Source organism: Schistosoma haematobium, chromosome 3 (assembly GCF_000699445.3).
Source record: "Schistosoma haematobium chromosome 3, whole genome shotgun sequence".
NCBI classification, from domain to species: Eukaryota; Metazoa; Platyhelminthes; class Trematoda; order Strigeidida; family Schistosomatidae; genus Schistosoma; species Schistosoma haematobium.
Window position 1 is genome coordinate 1,577,854 of NC_067198.1, and position 24,574 is coordinate 1,602,427.

Genomic DNA, 24,574 nt, shown 5'->3' on the forward strand with positions numbered 1-24,574 from the left:
CATCGTTCTTCCGAACGACATCATCAGCACAAACTTCAGATAGAAATGAAGAATGATGAAATCCCCACGACCAAACCATCCAGCTCAGAGAACAAAACTCCACCAAAAATTAACAAGGAGGATTTGATGCAGACGTAAATGTGAGGATTGGCGAAGTAAGGACAGTATTCCTATGGTTTAAAAACATCTGGAACTCAAAACAACTGTCAACCAATATCAAAGTCGCAATTTTCAATACAAACGAAAACATAATTCTACTGTACGGAGCTGAAAAGTATATGACTACCACAACCACCATCAAAAAGGTACAAGTATTTATAAACAATTGTCTACACATGAAACTGAATGTCCGTTGACTGGATACCATCAGCAACGGCCTACTGTGTGAGAGAACAAACCAGCTTCCAGATGAAGAGGAAATTAGGAAAAGATGATGAAAATAGAAAGAACATACATTACGGAAATTACCAAACTGCATCACGAGGAAAGCGCTAACTTGGAATCTTGAAGGGATACGAAAAGGAGGAAGATAGAGGAACACAATATGTTGAGGGTTCAAAGTAGAGATGAAAAGGATGAATAGCAACTAGAGACAACTGGAAAGGATTTCCTATGACAGAGTTGGATGAAGAATGCTGGTGGGCGGGATATCTTCTTTCATGAGGATTAACATGCTTATGTAAGTTCTAGGTCGTAGGATGCTGAAGTATATACTTAAAATAATTCAAATTAAATGATTCAACCACAATTGTTATTTCTATCCATACAAGTCTGTACTAACAACAGAACAAAATCTCCCTTAAGCATAGTATATGACAATCCAACCAACCTGGATAAGAGATTATCAAACAATCTTTTTAGTCAATACAATCTGAGTTGTTCGGAAAAACCACACAAACCAATGGCTCAAATGAGCTGATTTCATAGATTATGTTAAAGAACAAGGAATTTAAGCTACATCAACAGCTTTTATTCCTTTGAAATCATGAATAGATACAAGTCAGATCATCATTGAAAACTTTAGATCACTGTAAGACTGTTTCGTCCTAGTATGAGACCTCTCAACAGGGCGCATTCACTATCACGTATACGGGAATGGAACCGAGGAACTTCAGTCTCGCAATTTTTTTAATATTCAAGACTTAATAACACGACGGTTTTATAAATCACCAGAAACATTCGTGTATTAATTAAATAAAATCAAGTAGTTGTTTTTATCCCAATATAATTCTTATTTATTGCGTAAACATCATGAAACCAAAATTAAGATTCACAAAACGGGTTTCAAACTTATAACTGAATAAACAATAATGGATGGTGGCTAGAAGTGGAATCAAGGACGTGCGTTTCATTCTGTTTTGGAAGTCGTCAACTAGATGTACCTGCATCTCAGAGTTCATGTCCACTCTGGGACTCGAACTCAATACCCTGTTCACTTCAAACACCATCCATCTTTACTTATAAAGCTCGTGACCTGAGGCAATATTGAAGCAGTCCGTACAAGATGTACATATGCTAACAACAGACTGATCAATTACAGTCATACACAAAAATGGGAAGATACAAGTAAAACAACACCAAGTGAATTTAAATTTCACTTCATTGCACCACCAGATGAGTATCAGGACTCAGTACCCAAGTGAATAACACGATGACGTTTAATGTGAACGGTACCAGATTCGAGTACCAAAGTAAACATCAACCCTGAAATGCAGGTACATCCAGTTGACGAGTCCCGAAAAATGGGAAGAAACTCACGTCCTGGATTTCACTGCTGCTAGCCACCATCTATCTTTGCTTATTCAGTTATGAGTTTGAAACCTGATCCGTAAATCTTAGGTACTTTGATCAGTACTTCACTAGTTTGGTTCGATCTCTAGCAAGGTTAACAAAACAATGAATAAAGAAGATACATACCACGTTTCATTAGATCCAAGAATATTTTAACAATATCATAATCTTGTAATAATATTAATATATTTGAATTATTATTATCATTCAATAATGAACTGAAACCATTCCAATCTTTAAGAAATAATTGTGACTTGTATTTATCCGTGACTCGATCAGATAAAGCTAATTTATGAATAAACTAGAAATGAAGATGAATAAATAAAGATAATAGAAGTTATATAGTGATTAGAACTGTTTTGTGGAGATTCTAGAAATTTCACTGGTTGAAATAATGAGTCGATTAAAACTAGACCACCATAGAAAACATGGAAGCACTGGACGGCAGTTTCGTCCTGACATGGGACTCCTCAGCAGTGCGCATCCACGATCCCTTATCACACGGGGTTCGAACCCAGGACCTATCAGTCCCGCGCCAGGCGCTTAACCAACTAGACCACTGAGCCGGCCGTCATCCGACGGTGTTGATGTCTAACTTCAACCAAGCCACGAAGCTGCGTCACCGTACACTATTGTCTTCTATTTAGTCAATGTTGGTGATATAATTTCGGAATATTCATAATGGAATGAATATATATTCAGTTGGTACGTGCTCCTTGATCTCTGAGTGACATGGATCAGAATCGATTACAATAGCGTCGGTGTATACACTCTCTGTCCTCTCTTAAACTATGAGATTGAAATTGCTTTATATCTTTCTTCCTACAAACTGATTATTTCTTCCTATACTCTGTCTTTATATGTAATCTTTTTTTTATGCATTAATACCATTGAAGTGACCACTTCTATGAATTTGGTGTTCATCTTGTTGTGATAATGAGGTATGGTCATTTGGACTGATGCATATATGTGCCTAGTCCTATGCTGTAGCTGACTGACTGAGCTTTGTCTTTTTGAACCAGATTCTCAATCGTCACGTTAGTTCAATCCCTTCATTAGTGTATATATATATCTCCCAAGTTCTAAGACGAACATGCTCTTTTCACATACCTGATAAATAAACTTGAGTTTTAAACGAAACAGCTATTCTAACTATTATTTTCTGATTGATACTTTCAGTGCAATGTGCTGGAATACTGCTCGAGAGCCCCCCCAAACCGAAGCAGATTTTTTTCTTAGAGGGCTACTCTTCGAGCCTTTAACCAAGTAGTCTAATCTACAAGGAAGTGGAGTAATGTTAGGATATGCAGTCCTATGGTAGTCGGCGACTAACATTAAATCTTGATATAATGCTCAATAATGGACGTTAATTTACCTTAGACGAATATCTACACTAGATCCAATCCCAGTGTCTATTCTACAGGATTTTAACACAAGTCAGATCAAGAACATGTGATTAGCCTGACTAGAGCATAAATACATTTACACACCAAAAACCGACAACAATTCAACAACAATCAATAATAATAAAGATAAGAAAATATATAACTCATCTAACGCCTGTCAGACTATATACAAGTCTAACTAAGCAAACAACCAATCATTATCATCTTCGCCCACACATCAGATTCATACTCCGTTTGTTCCCTTAGGATCCTGGAGCCAATTAGCACCATTTATTCGGAATCATGGTTTTCCAACTTCCCCAAAAGGATCCTCCGTGTCCACCAACCCAGTTAAAGTGAGGAGCATTCGCTTTCCATCCTCTCAGTTTTGTAAACAACACTCCCGCCGCGAGAAGTCAGTGAGTAGGACTTCCATGACAGTAGCTATAGACCCATGGTCATATGAGAGTGTTTTGCGCGCGCGGAAGAGAGAGAGAACTGACTTGTCTCGCTCTTGACCGTACCAGGGCATCACGATAGTGTCACTCAACCATCATAACATCAGACTGATACTTTCACAACTCTTAATCACTTAATGATAGAATAACAACTAATTACTAATGAATACTTCTCATAGCTTCATAAGGAATATCAAAATCACAATAACTTTCTATGTATATCACTTACCTTTAATACTAATTTCTTAGTTTCAATATCCACTTGATAATTTGATCTAAGTAATAAACTATACAATTTTACAATTAAATCTGATTCATAAATGAATAATGTAAATGGATCATTGGTATGAGTTCGATCAAAACAATTATGTAACATAGTTATTACATCCTTTACCTAAAATTAAGAAATAAATATTAAAGGTTTGATCCCCCAAAAAATCCTAATCCATCTGTAAAGACCCCCCTCGCCCGAGTAAAAAAGGAACAACTTGATACAGATATAGATGGTAACAAAATCAGTCACTAAACTTCCTCATGACAACTCAGGGTTCAATAAATCTTGCGAGCTACTCGATGTGTATATTTTTATATATGAATTGTGTGAGTGTCGCTTTGTATAGTTGGTGTATATAGGTATATGGAAAGAGTACGAGTGCAGGCTCGCAACAGGACCTAGATCAAATGTTGAAGATACAGTAGCAAATACTAGGGGATGAGGTGACCATCAATCTTTCTTGAGATCATTTACGCTAATGTATATGTTATGAAGTGCATAGATTAAAGTACCAGTACCGGTGGTATGTATATAATATTTAAGAGACAATCAGTTGTAGCGAATACGTTCAAAGAGTGTGGTGATCATCTACCCTCCCAGGTGGGTGAATATACCTATAAGTATGCTATGGAATGCATGCGTGAAAAACGTGTATGTTACTGATGTGCATGTAGACTATACTTACCTCGGGTGAGTATATCTATGTGTAAGCCAAGGGGAGCTGGGTTAAAACTTATGTGTCATTGGTATGCATGAAGACTATAATTTCCCTCTTGTGTGATGTCCTCTTGCTAAAACCTAAGGGTAAAGATTCCCCTACTCAATCAACTTCACGAGTGGAGTTTTTGAGACTTAAAAACACGAAATCTAATCACAGAAAAGCTAAAATGGCTTCACCAAATAAGGCTTCATCAAGATTTAATAGATGAAAAATGTTTCATAAAGATATCAATTTGAAGTAGATGTTTATTAATCAAAATAAAACGTACGAATGGATAATAATAATAATAATTTCTAATCTCAACCAATCCACGCGCGAGACTGAAGACCCTGGGTTCGAATCCCACGAGCGTTCACCCGCTAGACTGATAGGTCTTGGGTTCGAATCTCGCAAGGCGGGCTCATGGATGCACACATCTGAGGAGTCCAACAACAGGACGAAACAGTCATCCAGTACTTACAGGTTTTTCATGGTGATCTAGCTTCAGATGACTCATGATCTCAACCATATTAATATTATTATTATTACTATTATTACTGATTAATCCAACTTACCAATATCATAATTGGACAAGTGATAATAAAATTAATTAATTTCATTAAATCTTTACTTTGTGTCCTTGGCAACAGTTTCACTTCAATTAATTTACACATTTCTATTCTTATTTGATTTGATATTAATAATTCATATTTATCATTATTATTTCTTATATTAGTAGTTAATATAGGTAGTTTGAATAAGATATCAGTAGTATATGTTGTGGGCAGATCATTTAACCATGAATCTAAATGACTAGAAAAGAACGAAAATAATAATAATAATAGATTAATAATGAAGAAAAAGAATAAAAAAGACGAAAGAAATCTCGTTTGGATCTTGTCAACTTATGTTACCACCTATGAAGGCGAGATATCTGTCTATCAGTTAAGAGATGAGTATACTGTGCAGCAGTTCTGTTGAGTCGGCTTTCCAAGAACTGCAACGGAGCCTCCAGAGGCCCTAAAGGAGTCGAAGAATCCTAGCCAATCAGAGCATGATGGAGCTTTCTAGAATGTCAACGTGGCGTGATACTATTGATCAGTAGCATAATATGTCTTTTAGCGGATTGGCCAAAATATGATGTTGATTTAACAAATGTTACCATCTATTAATACCCTTGTTTTCTGTACAAAAATGAACTTTTGGAGTAAAGTGTTTTTCGCTCATTTTGCGCCTTTTATCTCGAGTTCAGGTCACTGTGTAGTTCTAGCTTGCGGGTTACCAGAATAGCTTAGGAACCGAATAAATTGTTCAAATTAGCAACACTTATCAAGTTCGTTCTGTTCTATTTTATGGATGTGAAATGCGGCTATTAAGAGTAGAAGATATTCGTAAGTTACTAGTATTTAATCATAGATATCTTAGATATATCGCTCTCATCTGCTGTGATCATCAGGTAAGTAATAGTGTGGTTAGATGCTAAGGTATTAGGGGACGATGGTTAGTCAGTTGGTGAGGTTGTGAATCTTTATCACGTGTTGTGTATGCCTGAACACCGATTACCACGGCGCTCATTGCTGAGTAGTGTTGGAGACGGTTGGATGAAAGTTAGGGACGGTCAAGTCAAAACGTGGCATCAGTCATTAAGGTTACTAACTCTTAGTCTTAGCCATGTTGGTAGATGAAGACTGCTTGGTTGGGATCTGTGTGACTGTCGTAACCAATGGTTGGAGACTCTGGGTGATATGGCTGAGAATCGATCAAAATGGCCTCGGTGTATACACTATCTCTTCCTTTAAACTATGAAATTAAAATCGTATCATATATATATATATATATATATATATATATATATATATATATATATATATATATACTGCTACTATCACTACAGATTTTCGTTTGTAATACACTCAGTCCTATAATAACTCAGATTTTATAATAAATAGAGGTCAATTGGGAAATTATTGTAAAATAGAGAACACTCAATAGCTTTTGATTTTCAGCTAAGAACTCATCTTTAATATGCATTCATAACAATAGAAATTGGATCACATTACAACTTATGAAGACAGACGGACATGAGGCAGATTTGAAATAAATATCATCGTCCTATAAGGAACTGCTCCAGGACCCCCTCTGTAGCTACTGCCGATACCAGTTCCGGATAAAGGAGGAGAGTTAGGCATAGAGTTAGCGACCACATCCCGTAGAAATCTAAGTCGCTAAAGCAACACTAACCAGAAAAAATAATTCAAACCATTGAAACTCTGCAATTGGAGTTAGAAGAGTTGTGACACCTTATGGTGAAAGCTGAGTTCCTTTGGAAGTCACGAATCTGATGCCCCTTTTGACAATCAGAGCAACCATTAATTTAGGTACAATTAAAAACTACATAATAAGATTAAATTGTATATCACCACATATCGATTAAGATTATTACGCTAGTTGCACTGTCCCATACATCATAAAGTCGACTATGACAGTAGTCCAAAACAAACCAAAGAGATCATGAACCGACTGATGTTAGACCACCATTGGAAATCTCGAAGCATCGGACGGACGTTTTGTCCTATTGTGGGACTCCTCAAGAGTGCATATCCACGATCACGCTCGCAGAATTCGAACTCAGGGCCTTCAGCCTTGCGCGAACACTTGACCTACTAGACCACTCAGTCGGTATCCAACGTTTTTAATGTATAACCTCAATTGCGCGACCATCTTCCATTGTACTGAGGTAGATACCTGTCTCTACCCGACATGGGTTAGCTTCCCTGATCGCTGATCCTACGAGCGGGATTGTGGATGCGCATTGTTGGTGAGTCTCACAACAGGGTGAAACGGTCGTCTAGGTTTTCAATGGTGATCTAACATCAATCGATTCATGATCTCGATCGAAAACGTACCAATCTCCACAACCCGATATTGACAAACTAAAGAATCGTTTAGTTACTAAGGAATCTCTTAACATCCAATATATACAAACTTATTATCATTAAAAATATGATTTACTTATGATACTGTACAAGTGATCCTAATAATGAATCAACTGATAGTTCCTTTAATAAACTATTATAATCAATAACCAATTGATTTAATTTCTGTAAATGTAACATAATTGCTATGGAATTAGGTTTTGACCATAAATCCCAGTCTAATAATAATTGACAAGCAAGATATAAAACATTTCCAGATAATATTTGATTAGTTTGATTATCAAACCAATTTTGTATTGTATTCATATTGAATAAAGATTGTCTTTTACTAGGTAAATAGATAAGAACACGGAAGAGATCATGAATTGTAGATACTACAAATGAATCGAAACGTAATGGATGAAGCTGTTAAATAGAAAGAAAAAAGACAAAAAAAACATTATCAGTATACGGTTGTGAAGATTATTAGGTTTTTGAATAAGATCATGAATTGATTGATGTTAGACCACCATTAAGCGTTTGCACGCGAGACTCATCGGTCTTGGGTTCGAAACTCGTGGGGCGAGATCGTGGATGTGCATTGCTGAGGAGCTCAACAATAGGACGAAACGACCGTCCAGTGCTTCTAGGTTTTCAGTGGTGGTTTAACATCAATCGATCCATGATCTCAATAAAAAAAAATAACTTCAGTAAATTAATAAAATCAGTACTTACTTTAAGATAGATTATATGTATAATGTGCCCTGCTTTGGTTTGGGCATCCAGGCAGTATCACAGCCCATACACAAATCAAGTGACTTGTGTGTGGTGCATATGTATTCGGTGTCCCTTTGTACCAATATTAATGTATTCAAATAATTAAATAAATAAATATTGTAATGGAGAAGATTTGCAACTTCGGTTGTTAGCATTGACTGTGGTGTCCTCTAAGTTAGATGGCATACTTGTAGTATTGTCATTGTTATTTCGAACAATATTTTTAGTGCCTACATCATGTAGAAGTGAACTTTCCGGTTATTTTACAAATGGCAAGATTATAATCTACGAATAGGCCAATCATAAGCGTTTGAGGGATTTCAAAGTCACAGAGCCGATTTCAGTACCTGACGTTTACGTATGATCGGTTCACAGAGAATTGTAGAGTAAACGAGGTAACTGAGCGACTACAATAAATGGGATTACTAAGAAATTCCTTTATTTGTGATTGTGATAATCACATGATTTGTGATGTTGTCTTTCGATGTAATATGTGTTACAGGAAGAAGTCCGCAAGAATAGGGTTTTTTCACTCGATCCAGATTGAGACTAAGGTAGATTGCGAACTGGATAATAAAAGCACCACTATCACTGGCTGCATCCGGGTACTACAATATTCGGATGATTGAAGAACGTACAGACTCCTACATAGACTTGATTGTGTGCATCGTGTATTGGTTCACATAAGGCGTTTTGCGGACCCAACAACCGGAGCCCACACAAACAATATCTAAGCTATGTGATCGAGACTGAAAGAGTTTTTGTGACCTTATCATGGATCTAGAAGCCGACTATTATGGAACCATATGGATGAGTCCTTCTACCGTAGGCATTACGATTTCAGGACTGTAGAGCCTTTTCCTGACTTTGACAAGTTTTTGAACCATGTAAAAGAAGTGTATCCACTTTAATTCTTTGGTTTAGTATAGTATATTTTTACTCTATACTGTCTTATGATTGGTTAATATTTATCAGGGTCACTTAAGATTTGTTCAATGGTCGTCCATAAATTATAGTCTCGCCTTTGACTCTCCTTGCCAGTTGATCTCTGGTCTTGTGATTGATCGACCTCTTCCATATGGGTTCATTGATGAAGTCTATGTCCAAGTGGCTGTTGAGTGACAATTGATTCGAATGTCACGCTTCAAGAAATTCTACGGCATTTTCGCTATTTTCCCAATCCGAAACCTTGTTGTTCCTTTAATGGAATTTATGTTCACAGTTGTCTGCACGGACCGATAACAGTGATAGCATGCAGTGATGCACATGGGCTCCAGGGTCTTGGGGGAAGAGATGGAGTATGGACCTATTGTTGGTCACCGGCTAACATGAGACTGCAAGGTGTAAGGTGAAGTCGTACTGCCCACTGTTAAGAGGTGTGACAGAAATAAGGTGTTTCCTTCAGACAACCAGCATAACAGCGATGCTGCATTCCCACAAGGAAGGGTGAGGTTAGATGAGTTCGACCCCAAAAACACACACCTCACCTTATCCCACAGATTCCCCTCTCCGGAGGTAAGGTTCCAATAAGTATGGAGCTAACACGAAAATTATTCACAGAAAGGTCGTGTGTGACTGACCTCAAGTAGTTGTTCGTTGGGCATTGCGGTCAAGCTCTCTAGTCACTAAGACTACCCCTAACCCAATTTCCTTTTCAGCTACCTCTTGAAGAACCCTTCCATGGTATGGACGACCAATAAGTGATAACTAACCTCTTACCTCTAAAATCGCTTAAGATAATTGTATTCATAATCAGTTCTTTATTGATCCTTCAACCAGATTACATCAAGGAACTATTCCTATACTTTATAAATATTAATAAAGAAAATAATAAACAACACTTAAGTATAACAAAACATCCTCATTTGATACAAACCAGTAAGGTAATTTGCCCACCTTTTTTAAAAGGTATAAAAGGGGTAATATAAAATCAGGAGATAAAACTTGTACACGATTTTCCGGTTTTGACAATATTAAATTACGAAGAATTAAGAGTAGATTAGCCACACTACTATTACTCAATGTACTATCTATAAGAAAAAAAGAGAAAATACAATGCATTGTATATATAGATGGATATGTATCCGATTCATGTTTATAATTGAGTCAAATGTTTGTATAAGGTTGTGGAGATTATTAAGTTATTCATTGAGATCTTGAACCGAATGATGTTAGACTACCATTGAAAACCTGGAAGCACTGAACGGCCGTTTCGTCCAATTGTGAGACTCCTCAGCAGTGAGCATCCACGATCTCGTCTCGCGAGATTCGAACCCAAGACCTATCGGTCTCACATGTGAGCGCTTAACCACTAGACCACTGAAATTCTCGGCATCCAATGGTATTAATGTCTGACTTCAACTAATTCATGAAATTGAGCCACCATCCATCATTGTCTTCAGTGAGTTACTATCTCACAACTGACCCGGTTGAACTCCACTGATTATCACTAGAGCTCCAGGAAATACCTCTTTAAAACAGTCACTAGTGAGCATATGTTGATTCATATCAGAAGGGTTGTGTGGATATTATAGTAATTATTTTAGGTTGTTGTACATATAAGTGTTAATTTGCAATGACTGATTCGTAGGCTTTTAGTTATGTATCCATTAAAAATGTCTAGTGTTTAATTAATTTAAATGTTATTAAGAACCCGAAAATGATATTTTTCATCCTTTTCTCAACAATATTTTGCCCCCAATTGCCCTGGTAAAGTCGAGAGTAGGGAGAGTTAGCTCTTCCTCTCCAAATGCTCTCACGTGGCCACGTGTATACACCCACTGGCAAGAAAGTTCAGCTCATCGCTTTCCCGAGGCAGCGGTGATATTTGCGAATTTGAGAGGATAAAAAGCGAATTTTTGGAGCTTTTACTGGGTTGGTTGATATGGAGAATCAACTTAATGAAGTTCGAAAACCCTGATTCCAAATCAATGGTGAGCGTGGGCTACAAGTTCCTGAGGTAACAAATGAATTATGAACCTATGGATAGTCACCGGCTACCATAGAACTGTATCTCCTAACGTTTCTCCATTGCCTCGTGGATTTTATTTCTCGGTCAGATGCTCGGAGAGTGACCCTTTAAGAAATCCACCTGTTTTGGTTTTGGAGCCCGGGCGGCATTCTGGCCCTTACATGAAGAAATGATAACTACCACTAGCTTCATTGTTATTGTGCGGTGCATATGTATTTGGTGCCTCCTTGTACCAATGTTCATATGTTTAAATAATAAATAAATGCGTTATATAACTACCACAATTTATTTTTCATTTAATCACTTGGAATGGTCCATAACGTTATCATAATAAGACATTCAACCTTTAGATTTCATCAGGATAATGTTCCAAGATTATTCATTAGCTGAATTCTAACTGTCGTACTAACTGAGTGGATGTCAAACGTTTATTCGAATTGATCAGTTCTAATCATCTTGATACAAATAAAAATAACGGAACAATGCATTGTTCCGTTGTACTATTTAAACTTGGATTAATTTAATTTGGTTATTTATTCTCTGAAGAAGTGACTTACACTAAGCCACGAAACGTCAGAAAAATCCAATTTTCTACTCATTGGGATATTAAAAATATATTATTTTTATTTATAACAATCAACCCAATGCTCAATTTATTCGAAATTATCAAATCAAACCTTGGTAATGACACCTACATCTTGATACAAGTTATCCTATTAGCATAAAAAGGCGAAATTTAAAAGATAACTTCTGAGGAGTCAGTCCCATACTAGGACGAAACAGTCATCCAGTAGTTTCAGGTGTTTCTATGGTGGTCTAACTTCAATTGACTCATGTATTCAACTATTAAATTAGGTAACTAATCACCGAGATGCATCTACATTCAAACATTAATTAAAAGTTATACGTAAAATTATATTTTCATGAAAATATCTAACTAATGATCCAAAGCTTTTATAAGCAAAGATGGATAGTAGCTACCAGTGAAATCCAGGACGCGAGACACTTTGTCCTATTTCGGACCCGTTAGCTGGATGTACCTGCATCTCAGAGTTGATGTTCACTCTGGGACTCAAACCCAGTACCATTCGCTTCAAACGCCACCTCGTTATCCACTCAGCTACTGAGTCTTGTTAGCCACTTGCTTGTGCAATGAGGTGAATTGAAATTCACTTAGTCAATTGCAGTCTTAAACCTCAATGGGAAGATACAAGCAAAACAATACCAAGTGTACTGATCAAAAGGTTTAGTAGTATGTAAACAGTCTCTAAAAATATCATTCCTAAAACTTCAAACTCACTAGATATAATTGAACAAAAAGAACTACTTCGTTCATCTTTTGAATTTGGTGTACTATTACTAGTACCATCAGTGCCAATTAACGAAAGAGATGTAGAACGTGGACGTAATTCACTTGACTCATTCAATGAAACATTATAAGATGTCTTCATGGAGACCATATCATGAGGTAGATTATCAGTTTTTGTCATCTCATCATTGAACACAATATTCATATCATGAATATAACGTTGATATGCAAAGATGAATAGATCAGTTAAACCTATATCATCTGTTGATAAATATGTAGCATCTATAGGATACAATTTCTTCAATGAATTATCATAGTCATTTGTTGGAAAATATCGAAGTAATTTAAGAATTGGTAACAGTACACCCATACCTCCAATTTGATTGATTGAATCCTTCAATGCCCATATACAACACAAAAAGATGAGAGAAATCATATAAATGATTAGTTTACTGTGATATAGGTCAAAACAAGATAGAGAACCATTTGAAATGTTTAGAAGTTTACTATTCGAAATGAAAGATTTTAACAGTTGATAAGTATTGGACGGGCGTTTCGTCCTATTGTGGCACTCTTCAACAGTACGCATCCATGATTCCACCTCACGAGATTCGAACCCAGGACTTATCAGTCTCGCATGCTTCCAGGTTTTCTATAGTGGTCTAGCTTCAATGGACTCATGATCTCAATTATTCAAATTACTATAATATCTACAAAACCCCTCTTTGATACTAGTTGACAAGTAGTTTAGTAACCAGATATCTGACTCCATTTAAATCATATTATGATTGTTATCGATATATACATGTGATTAATCTTCGTATATTTTATCGACTTGAATCGCATTAGTGAATAACGGTGAATCAGTAACTCAAATACAAGAATGAATTCTTGAATACGTCTATTTCGTAGAATGGATGATCGGTAAACGAAGCAAAACAAAAGAACTCGCGATGGAGAAGCCAAGTAAGCCAACTCACTTTAATCAAGCATTACTCAATATTCATAGTAGAATTGAATCGAGGCGAAGTGAGGTAAGATGAATAATTAAAAAGGTCAAAAGTGACACAAGAAAAATGAATAAATCAATCTGTCAGAAAGCTTAGAATAAGTTATGTGGACTTGACATAGCAACTGACACTACAGTATAGTGAATATTACTAGAGAAACAAATATATATTTATCTATGAATATCTGAACAATTTAGCTACAGTCATGATACTGTAATAAATCATACACAAGAATAAAATGGTGAACCATTTCCTAGATAAGTGGTTCATGACAATATTCATTAATGTATGTATAGGTTCATGCGAATTACACCTTCTTGTTGTATCCGGAAAAGTTCAAGTTATGGGTAACTTTTTTATGTACTGTATAGGGCGGAAACTTGGAGAATTATGAAAGCCATCATCCAGAAAATACAAGTATTTATTAACAGTTGTCTACACAAAATACTTCGGGCCCGTTGACCAGACACTATCAGCAATAACCTACTGCAGGAGAGAATATATCAGATTCAAGCGGAGGAAGAAATCAGGAAGAAGTGCTGGAATTGGATAGGACACAAATTAAGGAAAGCATTCAACTGCGTTACAAGACAAACCTTCACTTGGAATTATCAAGAGTGAATAATAACAGGGAGACGAAATAACAGGTTACGCCGAGAAATGGAGACAGACAGACATGAGAAGAATGAACAACAGTTGGATAGAACTAGAAAGGAAGGTCCAAGACAGAGTGAGTGGGTTGTAGAACGCTGGTCGGCGGCCTATGCACTATTGAGGGTTACAGGCGTAATTAAGTAAGTCTGGGAACTATTTATAGACTATTATTATATTCCTTTCATTATAAGCTCCCATTTGACCCACCAACTACTGTTATACGATTTAATATTCTTAATTTTGTTCTTATTCTGTTAGCTACAGTCTCCTATACACACAACCACTTTTGGCTTGATCTTGTATAATGATTATATTTCATTTTATTGTGTAATGAGATCTAGTCTGCTTATATATAAACTAAGTATGTCTAAAATATATGATTCATATATTGGGGGCTGATATTCGTATTCTGGAATGAACATTCAAGTCTAATTGACAAGCTGCTTGCTATATCGAGTACCACTAAGGATTCAAAGTTAACTCAAGACTGATCATCCCGGTTAACGCGTCATTAGTTCAACACATAGAAAAGGTCATATAAGTCGGTGTTCTAATTGATGATTTAGTCACATGATATTTAAAAATCTTGTTAAAAGAACTTTATAGTGCCTATAGCTAAGATTACTAAACTTTGGATGTTGATTGATCACTGGGTAGTGATCAATATCATGTATGTGAGGTAATTCTTTCGTGAAGATCGGATCCTATCAACCAAGTTGTAGATGGCCACTCGTCTAGATAACTTGACATTGCAACCACTATGTTGAGATAAGATAGTAGTTAAAGATAATCAACAGGAAACTCTAGACCGGGGTTTCATACTATTTGGCACTCGTCAGTAAGGTGTTTTTTTTAATTATTTTAACACATAGATATTGGTACAAAGAGGCACCAAATACATATGTGCCACACAGATCTCATTTGATATGTGTGAGGGCTGTGATACTTCCCGGGTGCCCGAACCAAAGCAGGTGGTTTTCTTAGAGGGCCACACCTGGAGCCTTCGACCTGAAGGTCTGATCCACAAGACAGTGGAGCAACGTCAGGAGATGCATTCCCATGGTAGCCGGTGATCAACTATTGGTTCATACGCCATTTGTTCCTTCGGGATACTGGAGTCCATGTGCACCACTGGTTTGGAATCAAGGTTTTCCAACTCCCCTAGGTGGACTCTTCATGTCCACCAAACCGGTTAGAGCGCCGGACATTCGCTTTTCGTCCCCTCGATTTCGTAAACAACACTCACACCACGAGAAGGCAGTGAGTAGGATTTCCTTGGCAGAGGCTATATACGCGTAGCCATGTGAGAGAATTTCGAGAGAGAGCGGACTCTCCCCACTCTCGGCCGTACCAGGGCATTTGTGGGCTTCATACTATTTGGCACTCGTCAGTAAGGTGTAAATGGTAGGCTTCAAGGAACTGGTGCTCCTTGAAGGTATTAATCCCGTGTCATCCACCCACATGTTAATGATTTAATTTCCTAATCCATTATACTTCACTGATAACTTTTATGACAAGGAATTTTCAGAAAAATTCTAAAAAAAAATTGAATATTGTAACAGGGTAGAATGACCTTGAGGGGGGAAAGGCGCCCGGTTCAAAACAAAAACAAAACGAACTTACAGTTATTCGGAATGTTTCAAATCGTTTAGGTCCTAATATGGTTGCTGGTAAACCACCATAATTTTTACATTTATAATAAATATGTTTAAACCATAAATATTTATGATAAAAATTTTCATTAATTAATAAATATTGATTTTCTTGTTGACATGGTAACAAATGGATACATTCAAATGCACTAATTAAACCAAGATTTTCACTATTTAATTCTAAACATATAGAATTATATAAATTTACTGCTTTAGCATGATAATGAAATATAATTTTTGTGAAATGATTTATATTCCCAGTAGAATCATCAGTATTAATACTACTGATATTGGTATAAGTAGTATTAGTAGCAGTAGTAGTAGTAGTATTGGTAGTAGTATTGTTTATATTATAACATCCATTGTCCAATAGATATGTTAAATTACAAGGTCCTAGTAGAAAGAAAACAGTTAGATAGGGGAATAAAAGCGGTATGAATATCTTTATGAATTTAGTTATTATGATTATTGTAAGTTGATATTCATTAAAGAAACAATGTCCTGGATTCGAACTTACAACTAGTACAAATTGAACAACTTGAATATGGTAGATAGTGAACATACTTTGTTAGAAACTATCATATACTAAAAAGTAACAAGTTTACAATTGATTGATCACTGGATAGTGATCAATGTTATGTATGTCAGGTCCTTCTTTCGTGAAAATCGAATCCTTTAGACCAATTTGTAATGTGGCCACTAGTCTAGGTGACTCGACATTCAATGCACTATGTTGAGATAAGATGGTTGTTGAATGCAGTTGACAGAAAACCCTGAACCTAGGTTTCATACTACGTGGTACTCGGTAGCAAGGTGTACCTTTAATTTGAGGGAACTGATGCTCCCTGACGGATTCTATCTCATACCACCCAGTTTCACAGTCAGAGAGGTTAACACTGAGATATCCTAGCTGCAACTGACCTCCTGTAGAACTGAGATGTAGTTACGATTGATTGATCACTAAGTGGTGATCAATATCATGTATGTCAGATCCTTCTTTCGTAAAGATCGAATCGTATCGAACAAGTTGTAATGTGGCCACTAGTTTAGGTGACTTCAATATTGTGTGCACTATGTTAAGATAAGATGGTGGTTTGAGGTAGCCAACAAGTCCTTCTTAGAAAGCATCGGGTCCCTAAAGATTACAGGTACACTTTACTGACGAATGCTTTGTAGTACCAAACTTAGATCTAAGGTTTCCTGTTGACGACCTTCAACTACCATCTTAAGTGACTGGTTTCAAGTTGTAATTCCTAAAATTCAGATGGATATTACCAATGGTCTTATAGCGGTCTTGAGTGCTTTTAGAGGTATGAGAGCAGTTATCACTTCCCGGTTGCCCACACCATGGAAGGATTCTTCAAGAGGTAGCTGAAAAGGAAATTGGGTTAGCGGTAGTCTTAGTGACCTGAGAGCGTGACCGCAGTGCCCAAGGGACAACTGCTTGAGGTCGGTCACATACGACCTTTATATGAGTAATTTTTGAGTTAGCTCCGTACTTGTTGAGACCTTATCTGCGGAGACGGATATCCGTGGAATAAGGCGAGGTGTGCATTTTTAGGGTCGACCTTTTCTAACCCCACCCCTCCTTTTGTGAAAGCAGCATCGCTGCAGATGCTGGTTGTCTGAAGGAAACACCTTACTGCCGTCACACCTCTGTACAGTCAGCAGTACGACTTCGCCTTCGGACCTTAGGTTCGTTGCTTTTAGTCTTACCGCTCTTCAACCGACCTGTCTGACATGGTAGGACCTTGAGGAACGGTTGTTCCAGCCAGTATAGCTCGGTTGCTTCACCACGATAGGCAAGTCCGACCACCACGTCAGGGTAGCAACAGCGGTCGGGATTACCAATGGTACACTATAATCATCGTGTATCATTGTGAATTAAATGAGATTTTAACAAAAAGGGACAGTATGATTATTGAGGTTTACCCTTGTGACTTTGAAGACAATAGCTTCACAGAGTAAAATGTAATGACTCCAATTTAATAAATGAAAAACAATATCATTTTTGAAAAAAAAATGAATGACCCTGATTGACTCTCCATTAAGCTTCAAGACTGAATATAACTAAGTAGTCAAGAAAAATGAAGAACCTTCCTTTGAGTTTCCTCTTTCTAAACGATTATCCAATAATAATAATAATAATAATAATAAACGAAATACGAATTTCATAACACGAACACTTAACCTCTAGACCACCCACTAATGACAAGCTTGAAGATGGCATTCCTAGAGTTCTACCGAGAAGCTATCGAAATACTACAATCTCCACAAATCACCCCCCCCTACTGTATGAGTTCATGTAATTATCAGAGTATTTGCATACTTTTTCCCCATACATCGCATACTTTTATGGATTTAGTAATAGTTTGACTGATTGATTGATTGATTGATTGATTGATTGATTGATTGATTGATTGATTGATTGATTGATTGATTGATTGATTGATTGAATCAGATCTAAGATACAGACCCATCCAACTGACGAATCACAAATAAGACTTAATGCATATTCTTTCTAGACTCCAGTTTATAACCACCATATACTATCTAATCCAAATAAACAGATTATATAATAACTATATTAAGATACACTTTGTGTTGTTTGGCTTGTATCTGAGTGGATAACGTGATGGTGCTTGAAGCCAATGGTACTGGGTTGGAGTCCCAGAGTGAACATCAACTCTGAGGTGCAGGTACATCCAGCTGACGAGTCTCAAATAGGACGAACCGCTAGCCAATATTCATCATTGCTTACAAAACATATTAAGATAATTGATACAAAATAGCATAGAAACTAATTAAAATGAATCAATTTAATTACCATGTGAATAAACTTCTTGCCATATAATATCCGATAATGCTTCATTAAACATAGAACATGAAATTAATTTCCCTTGAAATGAACATAATTTTCCCCATAATAAACGTTCATTACCTAGATCCACTTTATGTATTTTACCAATTTCAAGTTGTTGAGAGAAAAGATTAAAGGAATTCTTTAAATTTTCTTGATATATTGATGAAATTGATGAAACAGATAAAGTTTCACGATTGATATATGAACGTTTATTCATCGTTTGTTGTTTAGATATAACAGCATTACGTCGACCAGTTCTAGAATTGATATTACATAATAATTTAGTGTAAGCAATTTGATCAACCCAATTTGGACAACCACCAATATGTAGAATGAATATATTCTATTTGGGAAAAATACGGAGACAGTGAGATGAAAAAGGAAACTACTGAAACATTAATCAGTAGTTTTGAAAAATTCAACTAAAAAAACAACCGGTAACTAGCACATTATACAAATGAACAATCGATTGGCAAAATAAAGGATCAAAATTGAACAGAAACTTATCTGTATTGAATCTATTAGGTGATTCTAATTGAATGATTTCCTTACTTAATTACTCACTTATGCCTGTTAGCCACAATGGAGCAGAGGCCGCCAATCAGCATTCTCCAAACCACTCACTCTGTCCTGGGACTACCTTCCTAGTTCTATTCAATTGTTGTTCATTCTTCTCATGTCTATCTGTCTGTCTCCATTTATCGGTGTAATGTGTTCTCCTTTAGCCTTGAGGATTCCAATCGAGGGCTGGCCTTGTGACGCAGTTGGGTGCTTTCCTCAATGTGTGTCCTATCCACTTCGAACGATTCTTCCTGATTTCTTCCTCCACTGGGATCTGGTTTGTTCTCTCCCACAGTACGTTGTTGCTAATAGTGTCCGGCCAACGGATCTAAAGTATTTTGTGTAGACAACTGTTAATAAACACCTGTATTTTCTGGATGATGGCTTTCGTAGTTCTCCAGGACCCTGCCCCATACAGTAGAACTGTCTTGACATTTGTATTGAAAATCCTGACCTTGGTGTTGGTTGACAGTTGCTTTGAGTTCCAGATGTTCCCCAGTTGTAAATATGCTGCTCTTGCTTTGCCGATCCGTGCCTTCACATCTGCATCAGATCCACCCTGTTCATCAATGATGCTGCCCAGATATGTAAAGGCTTTTACCTCTTCCAAATCTTCTCCGTCAATTGTGATTGTATTGGTTCATGCTGTGTTGTGTCGGAGAACCTAGCCTTTCCCTTTGTGTATATTGAGACCTACTGCTGCTGAGGCTGCTGCTACACTAGTCGTCTTCTGCATTTGTTGTTGCGTGTGCGATAAAAGTGACATGTCATCTACGAGGTCTAGATTGTCCAGCTGCATCCTATCTGTCCACTGTATCCCATGCTTCCCATCAGATGTTGACGTCTTCATGAATCAGTCGATTAACAGGTGAAAGAGAAAGGGTGAGAGTAGGCAACCTTGTCTGACACCGGACCTTAATTCAAACGAGTCTATGAGCTGTCCTTCATTCACGATTTTGTAGATTAATCCATCATAAAAATTCCGTATGATATTGACTATCTTCTCAAGCACGCCGTGGTGTCGAAGAAGCCTCCGCAGTGTTGTCCTGTCCACTATATCAAATGCTTCCTCGTAATCAATGAAGTTGATGTAGAGTGATGAATTCCATTCAATCGATTGTTCCACAATTATCCGTTGTGTTGTGATTCGGTCGGTAATTAAACGATTTATCTGTTGTCTACTAAACGATACATTTGCTAATGACATAATAAGAAATATAGCAGAGAGGTTTGTCAGAATTATTGATTGTTATTTGTATCATGAAATGACCTATGTTAGACAAATACTGGAAACCTAGAAGCACTGTACAGTTATCCTGTTCTACCTTGGAATTCCTCCTCACCAGTACGCACTCAAGATTCCACAAGAAATTCGACCTAGGGTCTTAGATTTCGTGAACGACCACTTAACCTCTAAACTAATGAGCCAAAACTCAATGGAATGAATTTAAGAAGCTAGTGAGGCAGTTACCCTTGTACTATTGTGAACTGATTGAAGTTAGGCTTATGCATCATTGTATGTCGCTTCAGTGATGCAGAGATAAGCACTCGCGCACAAAACTGAAGGTCTTGGGTTCGATTACCTATCGAGTTGCTGATACACTGATGAAGTGTCCCGTACTAGGAAAAAATGGCGATCTAGAGTTTTAAGGTTCTCACTGGTTTTAATAAAATTTAACAGTCTCTACAACCTCACGTACTAATAGCAACACAAGGTGTTCAATTATAACGAGTAGTATTGTAAAACATACACAAAAAGAGGATGAAAAGAAACAACATTGAATGATAATCCTCAAACAGAATGAAAAATCTGAAGCTAAATTACCCCCCCCCCTTTTATTTTCCTCTGAATGATGTACTTGCAGACCCTACGGAATTGATGCTTCTCCTTAGACGTTTATCACTGAGATACAGAAAGATTATTGAATAATCTGAATTTAAAAAATATAGAAATACCGAGAATAATGAATAATCAATCGAATTAAAGCACAAAGTTGAAACTAGATCCAACTAGTGACTGGCTTCAAGAGGTATTTCCAGAAGTTTCAGTGATAATCAGTGACCAGTGGAGTTCAACCAAGCTTGTTGTGAAATAGTCACCCACTGAAGACAAGGGTGCATGTGTCGCTCAATTTTGTGGATTAATTGGAGTTAAACATTAACACCGTTGGATTCCGGCAATTTCAGTGATATACAGGTTAAGCGTTCGCGTGAGAGACGGATAGGTCCCGGATTCGAATCTCGCGAGACGGGATCGTGAATGCGCACTGCTGACAAGTCCCATAATAGGACGAAACGGCCATCCAGGAAAACAACCTCTGAAACAAGGTTCCATACGAATTATCACTCATCACAATTGAGATAGTGTTACTTGTATATCATGATAACCAGTTGACAGCCACCTTAAATTGAATCTAATAAGCATTAAGAACCGAACAGCACGATATCATTGGAATAGTTGTAAGAGACCTATTTTTATGTTTGAACCAGGTGTCAATGATGCTTTTTAGAGTAACATGAAGCATTTGTAATCAGATCAACTTGATTAAATAACTCTCATATGTCGCATGGCCTGTCAAATATCATGTAATAAAATCGCCAGTCAGAATATCAACTTCTATGACATTATCCCAGTGGTAAACCAACGATGCATCAACCAGCATTAGAAGCCTTGAGTCAACTCTGAATTCTTATTGGTACTCGATATAGCAAGCAGTTTGTCACTTAACCCTGCCCGTTCAGCGTAGAATACAAATATCAATCTCTACTGTATGAAGCATATATTTTAGACATACGAAGTTTATATACAAGCAGACCAGACCATTTTTTCTGTGTGACTATAAATATTGATTAACCCTTAGTTAAAGAGACCGAAAACCTGGAGAACTACAAAGCCATCAATCAGAATATAGAAGTGTTTAAGAACAGCTATCTAAGCAAAATAATTAGGATACATTGACCAGACAATATCAGCAACAACCTACTGTGGGAGAGAACAAATCAGGTTCAAGCGGAGGAAGAAATCAGGAAGAAGCATTGGAAGTGGATAGGACACATATTGAGGAAAGCACCCAACTGTGTCACAAGGCGATCCCTCACATGAAATCCTCAAGTCCAAAGGGAAAGAGGAAGACTAAATAAGAACACATTGCACCGAGAAATGGAGACATATATGAGAAGAATGAATAACAGTTGGATATAAGTAGAAAGGGAGATTGAGGACAGAGTGAGTGGGTTGGAGAATGCTGGTCGGCGGCCTATGCTCCATTGGGAGTAACAGGTGTAAGTAAGTAAGTTTGTTAGTTAAAGGGAGTTGGCTCACATGCCTTCTCCACTGCGTGTCGTCTAGCTCTCTTCTTCTATTCCTTCGCTACATCTCTCTGAATGTCTGTTCCGATCAACGATTGTACAAAATATATGTATTCACTAACGCTATCTAATTCGATAACTAGATACGAGGAATGACGATATGTACATTTCAATAGCAATCAGAAACGGTCAAACTGGAGTCAGATCCTGTGCCATTAAAAGTTATATAATAATCATACAGTACGAATATATATAATAATAGTCCGTTTCTTATTTCTTGATCGATCCTGACGATGAATATTAAGCGATCGTCAGTTACATGTTAGCAGTTCAGGAATCAACATTTGAATAATGTACATTGTTTTCCATACGATATTGTCTGTCAGACACCACGATGTCTCTGATGATGATGATTGTACTTTATTGTAAGTTGTACAAAGAAAGATCGTAAACTTTTCTTATAAACTCACTTGAATAGGTTATATGGTTAATAAACATAATGATGTGTTCAAACAAACAAAAACAACAGATAACTTGTTGAAATATCTGGATGACAGAAACAGATAGCCTAGATATTCATGAAGGCCATCAAAGTTTGACTACTGTGGAACTATTTCTTACATATCAAAATTTATTTTTTTAAAGAACAAAATATGGCGTGACTATAATTTATCAACAAATCAATCACGTATAAGATAACAGATCTCGGATTTTGGCACGATATTCACTTATCTATTTGACTAAATAGAGTTTTAGTATTATAAGTGATATCAGTTCGTGATGTAAACTCGAAATCTAATTCCTTTCTCACACAGGTTTAAAAGCTTCGTTTGATACTGGTTATTAGGTGGACACTCTCAAGGTCAATCTGGCGTCACTCAAAGGTCATTCATAAATTATAGTCTTACCCAAAACATTATAAAATAACATAGAATCAATAGAATCTATAGGCATTGAAATGAATATATTCAACTAGTTCATAATTAACCCAAAAGACTAATTTGTAATCATAATCGTTAAAATAATTCTATAATATGCCGTTTCGTCCTAATGTGGGACCCCTCAGCAGTGCACATCCACGACCCCACTCCCTGCGAGATTCGAACCGAGGACCTACTGGTTCCACGCGTGAGCACTTAACCACTAGACCACTGAGCTGGCACAAAACTCATTTGATATTAATCAACATATGCTCCACTAGTGACTGGCCTCAAGAGGTATATTCTGGAGTTCTTGTGAGAAGTAGTGACCAGTGGAGTTCAACCAGGTCTGTTATGAGATAGTAACTCAGTGAAGACATTGGTGGATGTGTCGCTCAGTTTCGTGGATTAGTTGAAGTTAGACATCAACACTGTTGAATACCAGCTCAGTGGTCTAGTGGTTGAGTGCTCGTGAGCGAAACCATTAGGCCCTGGGTTCGAGTCCTGTGAGGCGGGATCACGGATGAGCATTGCTGGGGGGTCCCACGATGGGACGAAGCTGATCCCCAGTAATTCCAGGCTTTCCATGGTGGCCTAGCTTCAACTGACTCATGATCTTAACTGTTGGAGTTACCATAGTATCCACAAAACCCATCTGATATTGATTCTATAATATTTAAAATGACAAAATTTAAGCTACTTTTACGAAATTCAGTAATATTCTCGATTATGTTTCAGTTTTCAAAAATATCAGTTTCAGTTTTTATAATATGAATAATGAAAAGATTATGAACAAAGATGAATAGTGGTTAGCAGTAGAATATAGGGTGCGCGTTTCGTCCTTTCGGGATTCATCAGCTAGATGTACCTATATTCCAGAGTTGATGTTCACTCTGGGATTCGAAGTCAGTATCGTTCACTTCAAACGTTATCATGTTATTCACTTAGCTACTGAGTCCTGACAGCCATTTATTTGTGCAATGGGATGAAGTTTTCCCATCGATTTTTAGGACTCAGTAGCTAAA

General features: G+C 37.0%; 1 protein-coding gene across 1 annotated transcript in view; it reads right to left on the reverse strand.

Moving 5' to 3' along the window:
• The window catches only part of NBEAL1 (Neurobeachin-like protein 1), a gene marked incomplete at both ends in the record, with an annotated part of 111,695 nt that overhangs the window by 53,244 nt on the left and 33,877 nt on the right, over nt 1-24,574 (reverse strand). The window contains 8 exons of the mRNA XM_051218922.1: nt 1,918-2,092; nt 3,864-4,028; nt 5,184-5,421; nt 7,621-7,949; nt 10,197-10,330; nt 12,572-12,974; nt 15,868-16,289; nt 18,724-19,102. Of these exons, the coding sequence (XP_051068652.1) occupies nt 1,918-2,092; nt 3,864-4,028; nt 5,184-5,421; nt 7,621-7,949; nt 10,197-10,330; nt 12,572-12,974; nt 15,868-16,289; nt 18,724-19,102 (2,245 nt within the window). The remainder of the gene's footprint in view (nt 1-1,917; nt 2,093-3,863; nt 4,029-5,183; nt 5,422-7,620; nt 7,950-10,196; nt 10,331-12,571; nt 12,975-15,867; nt 16,290-18,723; nt 19,103-24,574) is intronic.